This window comes from Pholis gunnellus, assembly GCF_910591455.1.
Source record: "Pholis gunnellus genome assembly, chromosome: 7".
In the NCBI taxonomy this organism is placed as follows: Eukaryota; Metazoa; Chordata; class Actinopteri; order Perciformes; family Pholidae; genus Pholis; species Pholis gunnellus.
The window spans coordinates 7,303,563-7,319,411 of NC_136533.1; the positions used below are offsets into that span (position 1 = coordinate 7,303,563).

At 43.5% G+C, this 15,849-nt stretch overlaps 1 protein-coding gene across 1 annotated transcript in view; it reads right to left on the reverse strand.

Annotated features, from left to right (window-relative positions):
* Positions 1-15,849, reverse strand: part of LOC306699157 (DENN domain-containing protein 2A) — a 32,664-nt gene that overhangs the window by 3,265 nt on the left and 13,550 nt on the right. The window contains exons 2-16 of the mRNA XM_079163678.1: positions 14,490-14,576; positions 10,310-11,341; positions 8,967-9,094; positions 7,409-7,521; positions 7,103-7,300; positions 6,726-6,819; positions 5,618-5,668; positions 5,126-5,313; positions 4,280-4,389; positions 3,529-3,598; positions 3,158-3,235; positions 2,007-2,147; positions 1,721-1,869; positions 166-343; positions 3-44 (exon numbers count right to left, since the gene is read on the reverse strand). Coding sequence (XP_079019804.1) covers positions 3-44; positions 166-343; positions 1,721-1,869; positions 2,007-2,147; positions 3,158-3,235; positions 3,529-3,598; positions 4,280-4,389; positions 5,126-5,313; positions 5,618-5,668; positions 6,726-6,819; positions 7,103-7,300; positions 7,409-7,521; positions 8,967-9,094; positions 10,310-11,341; positions 14,490-14,575 — 2,658 coding nt within the window. The 5' untranslated portion in view covers position 14,576. The remainder of the gene's footprint in view (positions 1-2; positions 45-165; positions 344-1,720; positions 1,870-2,006; positions 2,148-3,157; positions 3,236-3,528; positions 3,599-4,279; positions 4,390-5,125; positions 5,314-5,617; positions 5,669-6,725; positions 6,820-7,102; positions 7,301-7,408; positions 7,522-8,966; positions 9,095-10,309; positions 11,342-14,489; positions 14,577-15,849) is intronic.

The following is a 15,849-nucleotide window of genomic DNA, read 5'->3' on the forward strand; positions in this document are numbered from 1 at the left end:
ACCTGTCTTAGGAAGCGACTGTTGCCGAGGTCGACCACCAGGACCTGAGGGAAGAGCGGAGGGAGAGTGATGTCATTTCCTGGAGCTATTGTTCAGCGGAGGAAAGGCCCAGAGTCAAGGGCACCACAGTCAGTGCATCACAAACAAAACAATAACTCATCACACCTCTTCTATGGGCAGCTCTTTGAGTCGAGGCAGAGAGCTGGAGAGGAGGCCGACTATAAAGGGGGTGGGGGTGCAGACGATATCCAACATGGAGGGCGGCAGCACGGGGATGTACGTATGCTGCCAGGTGAAGGGGTAGAGCAGAGCCACCACTGCATGACAACACTGAGACAACGTGCTGCAGGATGAGAAAAAGGAAAAGGTTGATTCTCAAATGACAGGTTGTTGTTTCACAGAAAACACAAGATAAGCCTTCAAAACAACTGCATATTACACTTTAAACTGAATATCCACTTTAATATGTAAGCACAATCCAGCCCCTTCCTGTACAGCGAGCGCCTAACATCTTGTACTCAATGACGAAGTAGTTTCCGCTGCCTCAGTTAGTTGCAATTCCCGTGTTGACTTTCTTCAACAACCCCCAAAAAACAAAAGGCGAAACGTCTTGACAGGTACAGAAGGTCAAGAGAGTGATAGTGAAACAAAAGAGGTCATGCTCTTTGATTCAGAGGTACTAGACAATCAAAAAATAATTTGATATCTCAATGTTATTCACAGAAATAGTAAAAGAGACCAGAAAAATCAAAGCATGTCTCTAACAGCCGGTCCTTACTTTTCAAACAGTCTGAACTACAAGTCTATTCTCTACCACAGGATGGTGCTAACCACCTCTTTAAGAAAACAAGCCCCTCCTGTCCTCCATTTCTTAATTTGGAACATAATGCTAAAAGTCAATTCCTGTTGCTCCAACAAACCCCGTTGTTACCATGAGCGGAATGTTAAGAAAGCATCTCTTAGGAGACAGTGATGTAACACTTATAAAAACTATACAGCGGCAGCAAACACACTCATTCCACGCTGTTCCCTTAATCTCTCCCAGGTGTGCATCTGCTCTCAGTTAATTCATGAAAGAAATTGATTGACGAGGCCAACTTTCCACTCCACAGTAGATAATGTGCAACAACTCGTGATCTGCTTATGAGCTCTGGTGAGAAATGCTTCTTGTAATTTTCAACAACGGCACATGGGCGAGAAGGGGAGATGAACAAAAGTCCTGAACCTAAATCTGAACTAAATCAGGCTGCTTCTGCTTAGCCCACGTGTTGAACCAGCTGTACCACAACAGTTAAAGGTTTAAAGTGGACTGTGTCGGTGTGATGACGTCACTGTGCACACGTGTTAGCTCTGGAGTCATGCTCGAAAGCCTAACTCCTTCTATCTGGCACCCATGACAGCTTTCCAGAGAAGAAGTGATTGTTCCCCAGGCGACTGTATAACACAACAGCATTCCTTCCTCTCACACTCCGTCAGGATCTTATTTTCCTCAGACTGTTTGTGGGCTACTCTGTCACATCCCTCAAACTCTTTCCTCTTTGTTTTCCCAGCATCAAAACACTTCCTTTGATAATCTGATCACAACAGATTAATTAAAAGGATGCATTCAAATACAGCCATGACTCCGTCCCACCCCAGGACTGTTGCAAGGGCCGGACATGTGATCCTAAGGTCGGAAAGCGGACGCAGTGCTCTGTAACAACATGCTGCCGGAGCCAACCTGAGTTTGTCGGCGGTGAAGATGACTCTGCGCTCCAGAAGTAGAGAGGCAAACACTCGGAGAAGGAGGCGTAGACTCAAGGAGGAAAAGAGACATTCAAAGTCCACATGTTCCAGACGAGAGTCTGATGGCCGACACAGCTCTATCACCTGCAGGACAGAGAGAAAGACACATACACATTAAGACGTTCATGTGATTATATAATCTTTAAAAGCATGTGGGTTTTTCCCGCAAGAATGGGGTGAAAAACTCCTGGTTTTCCACAGCAAGACCGCCATCATCTCACCTCTGTCCCGGAGCCAGGTAGGAAGTTTTTGACAGTGATGGTCCTTCCTGGAGCAGGGAAGGGAGCTTCCATTATGCCTCTCATAAAAGGCTGCACCAGAGCAGGGGAGATAGCCCGCCTCTTCTCCACTTCATCCAGGATCTGCAAAACACAGAGAAAGGGGCTCTGTAATTTGAATTCTGAAATGTGTATAGCATGCATACAGTGAAACACCTTAACCTGTCAGGTACACTATTACTAGATTAGCCCAAAACAGACTTTTTTTTGTTTCATAAAGAGTTTCTCAAATTATTCTGTACAATAACAATATCACAATATAAAATCACATATGCTAAAAGATTTGATCTGCATTGTTCACCCCTGTAAAATGTGTATTTATTTTATTATGGTTTTCCCTTTTTCTTCTTCTGGTTAAAGTTCCACTGAGATTACATTCTCTTCTTTCTGTAAATGGACAAATAAAATGACCTTGTTTTGAGGTGCCATCATGAATGGGTCAGGGAACTCAATGGGACTGGACAGCCTTTGGGATACTTATTAAAAACACTGGTTATCATCATCACAAACCTATTCATTCTTGCCATGATGCAGTGGAGACAGTCAAACATTGTCAAAAGTCAGTACATGGCGAACAGCCTGAATGCATCATGTGTACCCCTTTACACACATACTGTACACATCTGATTAGCATTACACTTTTATGTAGCTGATCTGATACAGATGACACATATATCATGAGTACTTATAATGCAGAGACAGCTTTCAATGTTCTTGCCATCGCCTCTAAGATATACAGTAGTTACCCTTCTTTGTATCCAAACAAACTCCATTCTGGCAATGAAGACATGTACACTACACAGATTTATGTACACAGCCTGACATGAATCTAAAGCCCAATTCAGGGAACCTTTTCCACTGCGATAACCACATCAGCTGCAGTTCACACGTGTGTCTGTACTGTAGCCATGACTGCAAGGCTCGGTGGGAAAGTAGAGCGGACAGAGGGCGGGTGGGGCTCTGTGGGCACCGAGGGCGGTACGGCTCTGTACTCTTTTAGTGGCATTGGGGTTGTATGTATGCGTTTGTGTAACACATGCAATTCTGCGCGAACTTTGCGCATTTGTGTTCCTGCTTTGGTTTACTATACCCACCTTGGAGAAGAGGTCGAAGCAGCCCAGGCGGCTGACGATGCAGTAGACCTCAGGGAGCCTTCGGCCTTTACCACTGGGCTGTGAACAGGCAGCAAGAAAAAGACAAGCTTCAAAACAGCGGAGTGTCACAAGACTGCTCACCCACGTACAACCACAGGATTAGACTACTGGAGCAAAGCCAAGCCTTACTTTGAAACGTCTGAATCATTTTATCAACCAAATTCAAGAAATATGCAGAAAATATGAATTGACAATTTGCAGAATAATACAACAAAAAGAAAAGGGTAAAAGCAGCAAAGAAAAAGTAGATGATGGAGTATCTAAACTAAAAGAAGCTGTTGACGAGGTGCAGCCTCATCTTAAGAGCATACCAGTAATCGCCGACAGTAACCAAACCGCCTGCTTCCATCCTCACCAGTCAGGACAAATGAGAACGTCTCGCTGGAGATGAAAAAGAGAGAAAAAATAAAGATATTTCAGACAGTCTGGAAAATATTCAAAGTCAGAGTTGTGGAAACAAAAAAAAATCTAGACTGGACTTTGTATTTTGGCAAACAGGACAGGCTCACTCTGCAAATATCCACACAAATCCTCCTAAGCTCTACCTGACAGGTACTCATTGACTGGAGGCAAACTTCCTGACAGGCGAGAGTGTCAGCAAGTTCACCCCCCCCCCCCCCCCCCCCCCCCCACACCCCATCGAACATTTGCCTCCAGGTAATAATTAGCCGGCATCGTCAGGACACACATCATCACTTCTCGGAACAATGCAGACGTTGAGAGGCTGAGCAAGGAGGTATTTGGTAATACAGCCAATTTTAAACATCATACAAAGAGAGGTGATTGTGTAAAAACAAACCAGGTGTTAAGGTGCTAAATCAACCACTTCTCCCTGTAATCATTCATCACTGTCTGTGCTTTATCGTTGAATAAAGACCAGTCATCTTTGCGACCCAGGGGGTCATTTCTATTTTGGGCTTTCAGCTTCTTCTCTAACAAGTAATTAATAACAACGATAACAGCTGAGCTATTAACACTCTGCCGGGAAATTCCTCTGTCCCCGTTTTGTTTCACTTTTTTTAACGTTTTAAGTGCCGTGGCAGCAGTCAGACTCGGACTGACCTGGGGAAGTTGTCGACGGGGGCCCAGTCTTTGGCGTCAGGGAAACAGAACTGAGGGATGACCTTTAGCTGGTCCTCAGTCTCCCGCATGAACTTAAAGCTTCTTTCAAGCTGGATGAAAAAAAAAAAAATAGAGAACATTTTCATATTTGATGATGCCTGAAGGATAACACCATTAAAGTCTAAGACCATCATGTTTCACAGATTAGGTTGCTATACAATAAACATGGAACCTAGGTAAATTAGAAACAGAAAATACATCTGCACACAAATAATGAAATGCAAAAAGAACCACTTAGAGTGCAAACCTTCTTTATCTATTGTCATGACAAAGAAAATTCAAAATTTGTGTTAACCTTTTCATAATGCTGTAGTTTCACTACTTTAGGTAAGTAACGACTACAGCCAAAGGTAATTCAATGAGAGAATAAGATAATGGTTCATCGTATCTTGTACATACGAGGTAATCTACTGTAAACAACTGTCACCACTTTCTTTTTCTTGTATTTTTCCTGAAGTTTTTTGCTTCTTTTCTTTAGTCAGTAGTAAACATCGCTGCTCAGATATCACAGGGATATTTATTTTTGTTGCATAAAACCTGCTGTTGCTGTTCCCATAAGTGCAAAATGTCCTCTGCTCTTCTCAGAAAACTCCATACCAGCTACTCATAAACTAGCATATAGGTTGAATTATGACCATTGGTCTGGTTGGAAAGTAGACATCTATTTAAATAATAATATTTACAATAATGTCTTCTTTTCCGCAGTGTTTACTTCTTTTAAAGTAAAATTTCCAGTGTCTCATTTTGGTAAAAATGTGCTTCAGTAACATTTCTACCCCTGTTTACCTTGAGGGGGAATTGCTGTGTGACTTCTGGCAGGTATGGGACTCCAGCCTTGGTTTTGTGGAGCGCAACAACGATGAAATACTCAAAGAGTTTCCTCTCCTGCAACTCCATCAGATCCCTCTCCAACGTGCGGTACCGCCCCGTCTGCCTCAGCATGGACTGGACCGACACCAGCCGCTGGCTGTGGGCTGAGGGCCAGAGAAACACATCTCATGTAAATAGTGTCATGTATGCATATACATGACAGAGGTCAGTGTTAGGCCACCATGTAAGGCAATCTGCAGTTACATCTGTGTGTATGTTTCATGTTAGTTATACAGTGGAGCAATGAAAAGAAAGAAAACTGTGATCTGAATCAGTCATTGTACAAATGCTCCTATTGTTCTTATTTGTAAGTAATGAACCTACATGGATACAGATCTATACGTAGACTGCTTGGCCTCCCCGAGTATAAAGCTACTGCAAATGCATGTATACATTTTCTGTTCTCACCTTTTAATTTCTCCTCTGTGTCACTTTCCGACTCACTGTTCTCATCCGTCACTAAATTAAAGAGAAGAAAGTGGGAAAAGGAAACAGTGTGAGCAGAATGCAAATGACAATCACAGGAAACCCAAAGCACATGGAATTTGCTCTGATTGCTTTCATTCTTGCCGCTACAACACAACACCACCCAGTCCTGTGAAACATGGGTCAGTCTCAACTGACCACAGAATGTAACTTTGCCCATAAAACTAAGTGGATACATATGATTGCTCCTTTTGGAGACAGACCTGTAAAGTCTTTCTGGTCAAACAGAGCCGTAAGAAAGGTAGCCTGATGAAATGTGTCTGCAGTGGGTAGAGAGTTGATAGTACTGATGATAAACTTCAGTTAAAAAAAGAAAAATGTGTCAAATTTCTAGTCATGACCAAATAAACATTTGACCAGAACTACACACTACTGTTAGTTATTTTGACAACAAAACCTTTCTAAACAGAAGTTTTATAATAGCATCTACAATCGAATGTGCTTGGGTGCATCATTTAGGATTCATTGTATTCATATTTTTAGCTTTTTAACTTATAGACTCTTGATGTTTGCATTAGTAAGTGTGTGAGCATGCGTTAGTGTTGCAGTGATAGCATGTCTGTCATGTTCTTTGCTCTCTGCCTAACTTGTGTGACCGATAAAAGTTCTCCTCTGTATCAAACCAGAAAATTCATTTGAAGATTGTTTTTTTTATTGAAAAAAGTGCCGGAGCACATGACAAAATTGTGAAAATGTTAGTGTAAAAGTCTTAGATTTTAAAAGAATTCCTGGACACAAACCAGGATCTGCACCTGGATCTGTTTGCCCACCAGAAACTAATCACTTTTTTTCGTTTCTTGGCCCATAGTCTAACTTTCCACCAAATTGAATTGAACTCTGTTAACAAGCGTTTGAGACATCCTGCTAACTAACAGACAAACACACACAAACAAAACCTCTCTTATAGAGGCATTTTAGAGCTGGACAAAATCTAAGTTTAAAAAGTGTAAACAGGGAGTTTTACTAAATCCACAGTCAATGTAAAAGCAAAGAGAAAGTCAAAACAAGTAGCTTTTGTGGCCTGGCTCACCTCTCCCTGAGCTGGACTCTGTGGACTGAGACACCCTCTTCATTCGTTTCTTCCCTCTTCGCACCTCGAAGATGCCATTGATTTTCAGCACCATCTGCAGGAGGTAAAAGGAAAGAAATGTCCATCTCTAACTCCTTAAACAAATAAATCAAATATGCCAGGCTCCTCACAAGATCATTTCAATCCACCTTCTGGGAGGCCTTCCTCTGGGTTAACTTCGCACAAGAAATATCCATCACAAAAATGTTCCCTGCCTTACTCATCCCCAGACGGCGGCATGAGTGGCCCACTCCGAACTTTCCCCGAGCAGTGCACTGGACCATAAATCACAGACGGAGCAGCATGAGCTCCGTGAGAGGCCTCTCAGACTCCCATACCTTGGGGATTTTCCTCCTCCTGCGATTGTATGGGTCTCCAGAGAGGCAGGGGGTGTCGTCGGGGCTGCTGGGTGTGGAGGGGGGGCTGATTCGGGACGGGGAGGAGATGCCAGTGTCCCTGCCGGTCTTACGTAGCTCCAGGAGCTTGAAGCTCCGTCGTTCTGAATTTTGTCTGAAGAAGCCAGGCTTGGCGGAGAGCTGGGGAGGGCAGATGATGAAAAACAGACACGTGGAAGGACATTTTAGTATAACCTCTTCAAAACGACTTTGTTTTTTATAGTGATGTGTTGTCGATCAGGTAGGTACCTTAGTTGGCGTGTCAGGGACAGGAGATGAGGAGGCAGGTGAAACACATTTGCTTCCTAAAAGACTTCTCTCCAGCTCTATATCTTCATAGGGGTTCTCCTTGGAGGGAGGATCTTCAGAAGAAAAAAACAGAGAAATCAGTGTCACCTTAAATTCACAACAGCTTCAGACAAGCGGAGATAGCGTATTTTTTTTTTTCCAGATCAGTCATGTTTGTTTTTTCCAGACAATTCCTACTCCAGATGTGCAGTGAGCTACCGGAGGCAGCAGTGTGCTTACCCAGCTCATACATTTCAACTGTGATTACAGACTTGCACTGCTAAAGCTAAATGTAATAGCCGCCAGTCATCCCCTGCGGATAAGGAGAGAGAAAGTTTCATTTTCCAAAACCTGTGCCTCTTTCTCTCTTTGTATCCGTCTCTCTGTATCTCTCCTCTGCTCTATCAATCCATCCACCAGATGTGACCTGTAGGAGTCGGAGGATAAAGAGGGACGTTCAGTTCTCCGCTTCTTCTCCCTCTGAGGAAACCGAGGGATCAGCGTACAGTTTTTTTGACATTGCTGGCCGACGAGAACGTCACACTGATCCCCTCTGTGTGTTTGCGTGCGCTGCCAGCTGCGCACATGAGAGTTCGCATCCGTCATCAATGCGTGCGTCTGAATATGTGTCCTGGTGACAGTTGCTTTCCTCTCAATCTGAAAGCACTAACGGGCATGTGGATTATGTGTTGAGGAGAAGCTTGTTTGCATGTGGAGGTTGATGACAAGACTACGAGGACAACACCACTGTTCATCACTTGCTATAGCTCTGTCTCCCTGAGCTTCCTTTTGAGAGGACAGCAATATTGAGTAACTTCACCCATGGGACCCTGATGAGTGTTTGGTGAACAATGTCAGAGCGTTTTAAAGAACAATACCATTGTATGGAAGGAGGAAACCATAAAGGACTCCAAAATGAGCTGCGGCATCACTCAAATATAACTTTAGTTCATTTGACTGTTGCAAGCAGGCAGCACTCATTACACAGCAGTCTCTGGGATGAAAACCAAAGACACATTGAAGCAATTGCCTGTAATGTGCCGTGGCTCTAAGCCACTCAGATGCCCCCCCGCTGCACTGACAATCACAGTAGCCGACCTCAGCTACAGCACGACCGCACACAACGCCACTATTGTGCGTTGTGAAATTAAACAGGCTCTAGGTGGGGTTGGCATAACCCTGCAGACAATAAGGTAGGAACGTAGGTCAAATTTCCACGTATCATTTTTAATAAAAGAGAAGCAGCGTGGCTCTAAATTAAAACCGGAGCAGAGTAAAGACAGCTTGGCCTCTTCATCACCTCAACTCTATGATGCACACTGATATGAGAAATGAAAGTAAAGGGTCATGCAGTGTATGAAGGGTATAAAAAAAACAGGACAACCTACCTACAGTACAGTATTTAATAACGTTTTTCAGTTTTAGCGAATACAAAGTTGATAACGTAACACTTTGAAACCATGTCGGGAACTTGATTTTTGATTTTCGTTTGTGGAAGATTCCAAAATGTATTGCTTACCTATTATATCCTCATAGACATTCTCTTCTGATAAAGTGCGTGTAAGGCCCGGTCTGGACTGAGCGTACCAGTCCACCCTGCAGCTTTCTGTTGACGACTGGAGCAGATCCTCAAATTCATAGGACTTCCTGCTTGGACAGAGGATTACCAAACTTTAGGAGAATTGCACGCCAAATAGAAAAAAAAAGAAGAGGAAGGAAGGGTTTTTGAGTGTTCCTGCCGATACTTTTAAGAATGTTTGATATGCCAAGCAGGAAAACTGATGTTACCATTTACTAGTTGCCACATCTGAATGACCACATCTGTGTTTCATCACTGCCAAAGATTAAAGCCCAGTACGATGAAGAGCACACAAGCATCTGTGGATGCATGCGTTCCCTTATGCATGCACATACTGCATATACAAGTAAAGTAAGTTGCCAAATAACAGACATTGTAAGCGTTACAAAAGTCTGATTAATGGCAGAGCTGTTGCATGGGTTTGGGTGAAGCTATAGGTGTAACTATAAACTGGCAAATCAGTGTAGTTGTTCACGCACACAAAAATGCACACTAAGAGAAAGACAGCCTGACCAAACAAAGGGCTTGACACAGCACACTTGAGCAAAGTGAGGCCTCCACATATGGTATGGAATGTAACAGGTCCAAGCAAAGCGCCAAACAAGAATTCAGACCACTGAGAACGTGAACAATAGATGTACTCCAATGCTGCAGACTTCACATTATTGTTTTCCTCACAGAGCTCCGTTTGTTTGACTGTAACCATCTGAATTTGAGTTCTACTTAGAAAACATGTTAATTGCTCTTGGCAGAATGAGTGATTTAGATTCTGGATCAGAGTTAACACTTTACAAGGACACGCATTTGTACATTTACATAACTCCTTTGTGATAGCCACAGGCTTTGCATTGCATCATTTTTTACATTTTAATTCTTGAGAAAGCAAAGGGCCTCTTTGACATGACTCACACCAAACTCTCTTCCAGGAGAGTTTTGGAAAGAGGAATGAGTTCAGTTGATGTGTACATTCCTCAGATCCAACCAATGAGCTCATTCTTTGTGATATTTAGAAACAGGATGATGTCACCGGTGCTTTTGATTTACAGCAGATGGGGGTGATGTTTACCTCAGTGTTTGGTGGTGATGGTGGGGGGATGAGCAGAGGATACACAAAGCCATCAATGGATAATTCTGATTCCACAAACAACTTTAAACAATTTTTGGGGGGAATTTAGCTTTGGGGTGAAGACAAGAAAGCTTCAGATGTGTGTCTGCCATAAGACTGATCGTCAACACTATTCATGGCCGCCCATATTTTTTATTCCATCTTCTTATTCTCTTACCTGTTACTACTGTCCCGGGGTTTGTCAGCCCAGGTTCTCCTGCAAACTCCAGGTGGTGGACACGTGGGTAAAGGTGGAGGAGGAATGGAGGGCAAAGGGGGCAAGTTCCTCCTTCCCTTCCCCGAACCGGGCCCCGAAGCTGGGGTAGTGGGGGGTGTGTGATGCTGGAAGGTTCTCTGAGGTTTAGGTAGAGGGTTTATGGACGGAGCACCTGGCTCACTGTATACGTTCTCCGGATCCCCCTCCCTCCTCCTCCTCCGCGACCCGCCAGGCTGAACAACGTCAAAAGTCCCAAAAATGGGCTCGTTGGCTCTCTTTTCTGTTTCCTCAAGCTCCTCCTTCGAAGGAGGGCAGAAGTAATTACCTGGAAATGCCAGTGAAGGTCTGTCAGGAACCTCCTTTGTTGCCTTCTCCAGTTTCTTAACATGAGTTAAAACACTTTTCTTGTCTTGGGGTTGTTCCGTTGGCTTGGAAGCCCGAAGTCCCCTCTCTAGGATAACTTCTCTGTCCTTGTTTGTTGGGCCCTCTGGAGATTTAGGCCTCGAATCCCCCAACTTTCCAACATTCTCCTTCCCTGAGTCCTGTCTGTCCCAGCTGACAAACCTTTTACTATCTGTCCTTTGGATCTCTGAAGCTTTGAAATCCTTTTTCCTCACAGTCTCAACTTCCTTCTGTGTCGTGCTCAGTGGACATGTCCCTGTAGAGGTCAGTGGGGCAGGCTCCTTTTTGCCCTCCCATTGTGAGATCTTATCACGGATGCTGGCAGTCTTTACTGCCGCTGGGCTCTTGTTGTTCAGCTTGCCACACAGCCCGTTCTCCATGTTGGGAGTCCGCGGGTCGCTGGTGGAGGTGGCTCTCCTGTGAGCCAGCATGGTGTCAGGAGGACCCCGGCTGAGCAGAGGGGAGAGGGGACGCTTGGTGGACACAGCGGTGTCCCTCCTGTCTCTGTCCCCTGGTGACCCGCACACCTCTTGGCGCTGGGGCACCGCAGACGACGGAGCCTCTCCAACCTTCAAGCCACAGCACTGGAGCCTAGAAGAGAGCCACACTCAGAAAAGTCAACATACACACTTGACATTCTTGCTGAATCCTTAAAAGGGTTGCAAGGCTCTATATATGGAGACATACACAAAACAGGAAAAGTGTGCAAATTTATGGTACAAAATATAGCATTAGAATTAAACTTAACATGTTGACAATAAGCCTTTAACAAAAACTCATTCATCATCTTAAAATAAGATATTCAAGCGTTCTTGAATTGCCTATTTTGCAGTAATACACTAAGGCTTATATGAAGATTAACATGCAATCTCAAAACGGGATTGTGGGAGGGAACAAGAGTAATCCCAAATAAAAAAAGCAATCCATGCAAAGAGTCTTCTCTTGGTAAGGGGACAGTGCTAACCACAACTGATGCACACTTAATTCAAACCAGATAAACAGAGGGAGAAAGTATATTGCACAGTTGTCAACTAATAATTTATAGAGCAATTATTTTCATAGAAATGTCAGTTGCTGCTTTCGGTGTACATCGCCAAGACTCGTGCTTCACATAGCTCTTTAAATTGGCCACGCAACGTGAGCACTTACAATTACGTCCAAATAGATCTTTGTTTTATGAGGTAAACAAGAATTCTTGTTAAAAGTGCTTAGACGTCTGTATGGTGCCTCTGTTTCAGCAGAGAGTCACTCCTTGAAGATAACTGGGTCACGACTGCTTGAACTCTGGGTTCCGGGGTCAAAGTTTACAAGCTGCGCGCGCGCGCGCGCGCGCACACACACACACACACACACACACACACACACACACACACACACACACACACACACACACACACACACACAGCTATTTCTGGAGAGGAGATAAAAGTATACACAGAAGAGGGGAGGGGCCGAAGTGTAGACGTGCAACTCTTCTCTTCTACTGCCAACCCTCAAATCTTTGCTTTGGCCTGAAGACCATTCATCAAAGGATTGAATTTCCAACAAACGGAGGAAACGTGGCCTTGCTGGGTGACTTCTGATGACATTGCTGGATGTGAAAACCAACAGTCATGCAATCCAGAGGAAATCTCTGGGGGGAATTAACGAATCAAGTTTCCTCAGAGACCGTTGGAAAAAAAAGAAAAAAACGTTCATGTTGTACCTATGACCAATGAGGAAACAAAATGATTATCTTCTAAATTGCTCTGGGTTTTATTAGTTTGGCCCCCCTCTCCCGTTCTTTCTCCTTTTGTTTCCCTCAGCCGAAAAACCTGTTTTTATAAAGCAACAGAGAGGAAAAACTAGGTCGGATAGAAGAGTCAAGTAAAGGAGAACAGGAATAGGTGGGGGGGGGGGGGGGGTCGAGAGGATAATTAAGAGTGTATTTACCCCAACTGAAAAAAGTGTGATTGTGTTTGTGAAAAGAGAGAAAGAGAGTTTTGCCAAGGATGGGTGGGGCCTGGAGATGAGGGTCATTGAGGGCAGAAGGATGGAGAAGGGGTACAAGGGTACAAAAGCATCTCTAACCAGCTGAGCAAACACAAGATCAGCAGATAAGAGAAATTGTTTGAAATGGGCAGGACAAAATAAAAGAAACAAAACTAACCTAGTTTGATTTTATTCCTGCATTTCAACTTTTAACAATCCCCAAAGGGAAATGTACTGAGCTTTTGAGCAATGGTAGCTATGGCAGACCCTAAAAACAGCAGTTAAATCTTCCACTAGACAACCCCTGCTATTGGCAGAAACCAAAATCCCTTCATTACAATCTAAATGGCACTAATGAATATTGCAAGGATGACAGAAGGGACTATAGAGAGAATGGTCAGAGAGGCATTTGACAGTGGCAGCAGGGGGGGCAGTAACAGTATCTAGATGCCAGATGGCCAACTCTGCCCTGCTCTCTAGCCCTGCTATTGTTATACTGCTGACCCTAATGGAAAGGGGTGTGTCCAGCTGGCTTAAGAGCAGTACAGAACTATATGATGGTTATGGGAAAGTGGAGTTTAGGCCCAGGCAACATGCGGTGGAGAATGTGTGGAGGTATAAGATTACAGAGTAAAGTGAACCAGTGAACAGGCTCACATCCTGCAGCACGTGGAGGATCGGTTAGTTTCAGAAGTGTTTTCCCCAACTGAAAGTTGAAGGATCTTCAGATCAAACCTTCATGTCTGACGAAGCATGTTTTTGGACAGCTTGGTTAGGTCACATGGCACTCAGATCAGTTCTGGCATATTTTAAAAGTTTTTTAGTGCAATTTAGTAATGCATTTACATAAAGCTTTTGACTTTCAGTCTCTAGTACGGGTTAAAAAAAAAAAGATGTTGGACCCAAAAATTGTAATAAAGCAATTTTTTTAACACAGTTGTGGTTATTTGTACTGATAATTCCATCCAAGGTTTTCACAATCTAGCGGCTGCAACTAACCAAACCATCAACCAGGCATAGTGAAGGTGCCGTTTCACTATTCTTTAAATTATGATGAGAGACATGAAGACACTTGTTTTGACAGACTTTATATTTCTATATATATTAAGTAAAGGTTGATAAAAGCGTTAACTTTCCTGTCCATGTTTTGCAGCCGACCATCCTTCTGGCAAAAGACTAAGCAGCTGCATCACATCTCCCTAAGTAGATTAGCCTGCACAATTGGACTGTACCATTCTACAACAGCAAGAGGGGTGGTGTCAGGAGCCTTTACATCTGCACCACAGCGGAGGAATGTCTTCACAACCCTGCAATTAACTATGGACTGGCCAGCATAGTATATATCATGCAGTTAGGAGATGGGGGGGCAGTGTCCCTTGTTCAGAAGAGTACTCACTATGTTGGTTTAAACTAAGTTATGTTTAATTATGTTGTACTTAAGTATGTTAAGTTGATATAGTTATTCTGATTTGTCACTTTGCCTTGATTTTGTTACCCATCCTAATTATTGTAAATACTTGTTCTCACTTTAGACGCTCTCCCAGCTTTATGCGTACCCTGGTCCCTCACACACGATAAGAAACAGTATCAATAAGCAATATGACAGACTGATGTTTTTAAAAAAGCCAAACAATAAATGGTTGCTATAAAGGAGACTTAGACAATAAAATGTTAAAAAAAATGACCATATATTTGCTGTAGCACATATGTTGGACACTAATTATTACTACTAAACACTAAACCAGAAAGAATAGTTTGAGGTACCGACCCGTTGACTGATTGGTAGATACAGTTGTCAGAGTTTGTACAGAGCAGCAGGGCCCTCCCACCGGTCATGGTGCTAGCAGCTGGCATCCTGCACAGTCACACAAAGACAGACACAGTCAGTTAGCACAATACATTTGTATAATGGGGTGAGTGCATTGCGTGGATGGTAAAGGTTTGTTGAAACACATGTGAATGCAGAGCAAGCCTAGATTTCAGTTTATAGTTCAGGAAGTTGCAAAGAAAAACACTCACAAGTCAAACTGTTGCAGCGCATACATTTAGACAGTTGAAAATATTCCAGCTTGTGTTTTTTTACTAAATAAATATGGAGATGGGACATACAGACTGACAAATGAGAGTTAGGTCAAAACTAAACTAACTAAACTTCTGAACCAAGCAGCAGCAAAGCAGACCTCACGCTATCCCCGCAAAACTGGCAAAACCCCACTTGATTAGTAATGAGGAGGACACAGCTGAAAACAAAACTTTAACGGACAAACGCATTAGGGTCCAGCACCTATGTGGCATTATGGAAAACTTATGAAATAAACTAAAACTCCACATTGTAATACAATTAAGCTCCATCAGGAAAGCTGGAAGCCAGACAAGGGCACTGAGTTCCAGTTTTTAAGGTTATCCCTCAATGTGTGGTCTTTTCCGGAACAGATTTCTGGAGTACTTTCAAGACAAGAACTGAGCATACATTTTGTTTTTGCACTTGAAGTCCTCTCCGCAAACTCTCCTTACATTCCAGAAAATAGCTTCCTTAATGTGGTTGTGCGTCGTCCAGCGCTTCACGTTTCTCTCTGCTCTTTATTACGGACAAGTAGTGCCAAGGCGACTGTGAGGGGGAGAAATTATTACTTGGTGCATTTCTCAATGTACAATGAAACCAGATCCACTTGGAGCCATAGCGAGACCATCCGTATGTAACATCGAATTAGAGCCGCTGGTGCACAGCGCTCATGAGTTGGCCTATAAATGGTTGTGGAGGGTTGGCAAGGAGCTAAAGGGCCGAGCCTCTGGCGCAGATGTGGTTAACATAGAAGAGGGGGAAAGGTCAGGGCTAACTCCGGTTGGCAGGTATTCACACATTTGTTCTTAAGTAAATTCGCCGAGACACTAATACATGCTTTGCCACCCGGCTGCATACTCAAACGAAAAACCTCATATAAAAACACACCTACAGAGATCTACACATCCTGCCAAAAGCTTCATACTCCAGACCAAATTATGGATGTGTGTGCATGTGTGACTTCAACCAGATGTGCTGGGATACTTTAGGGTATCCGTAGGCCGTTAAACATTTCCTGTGCACAGCCTGGACCAAATCCCCCCCCCCCTCCGATCTTCTCCCAGTA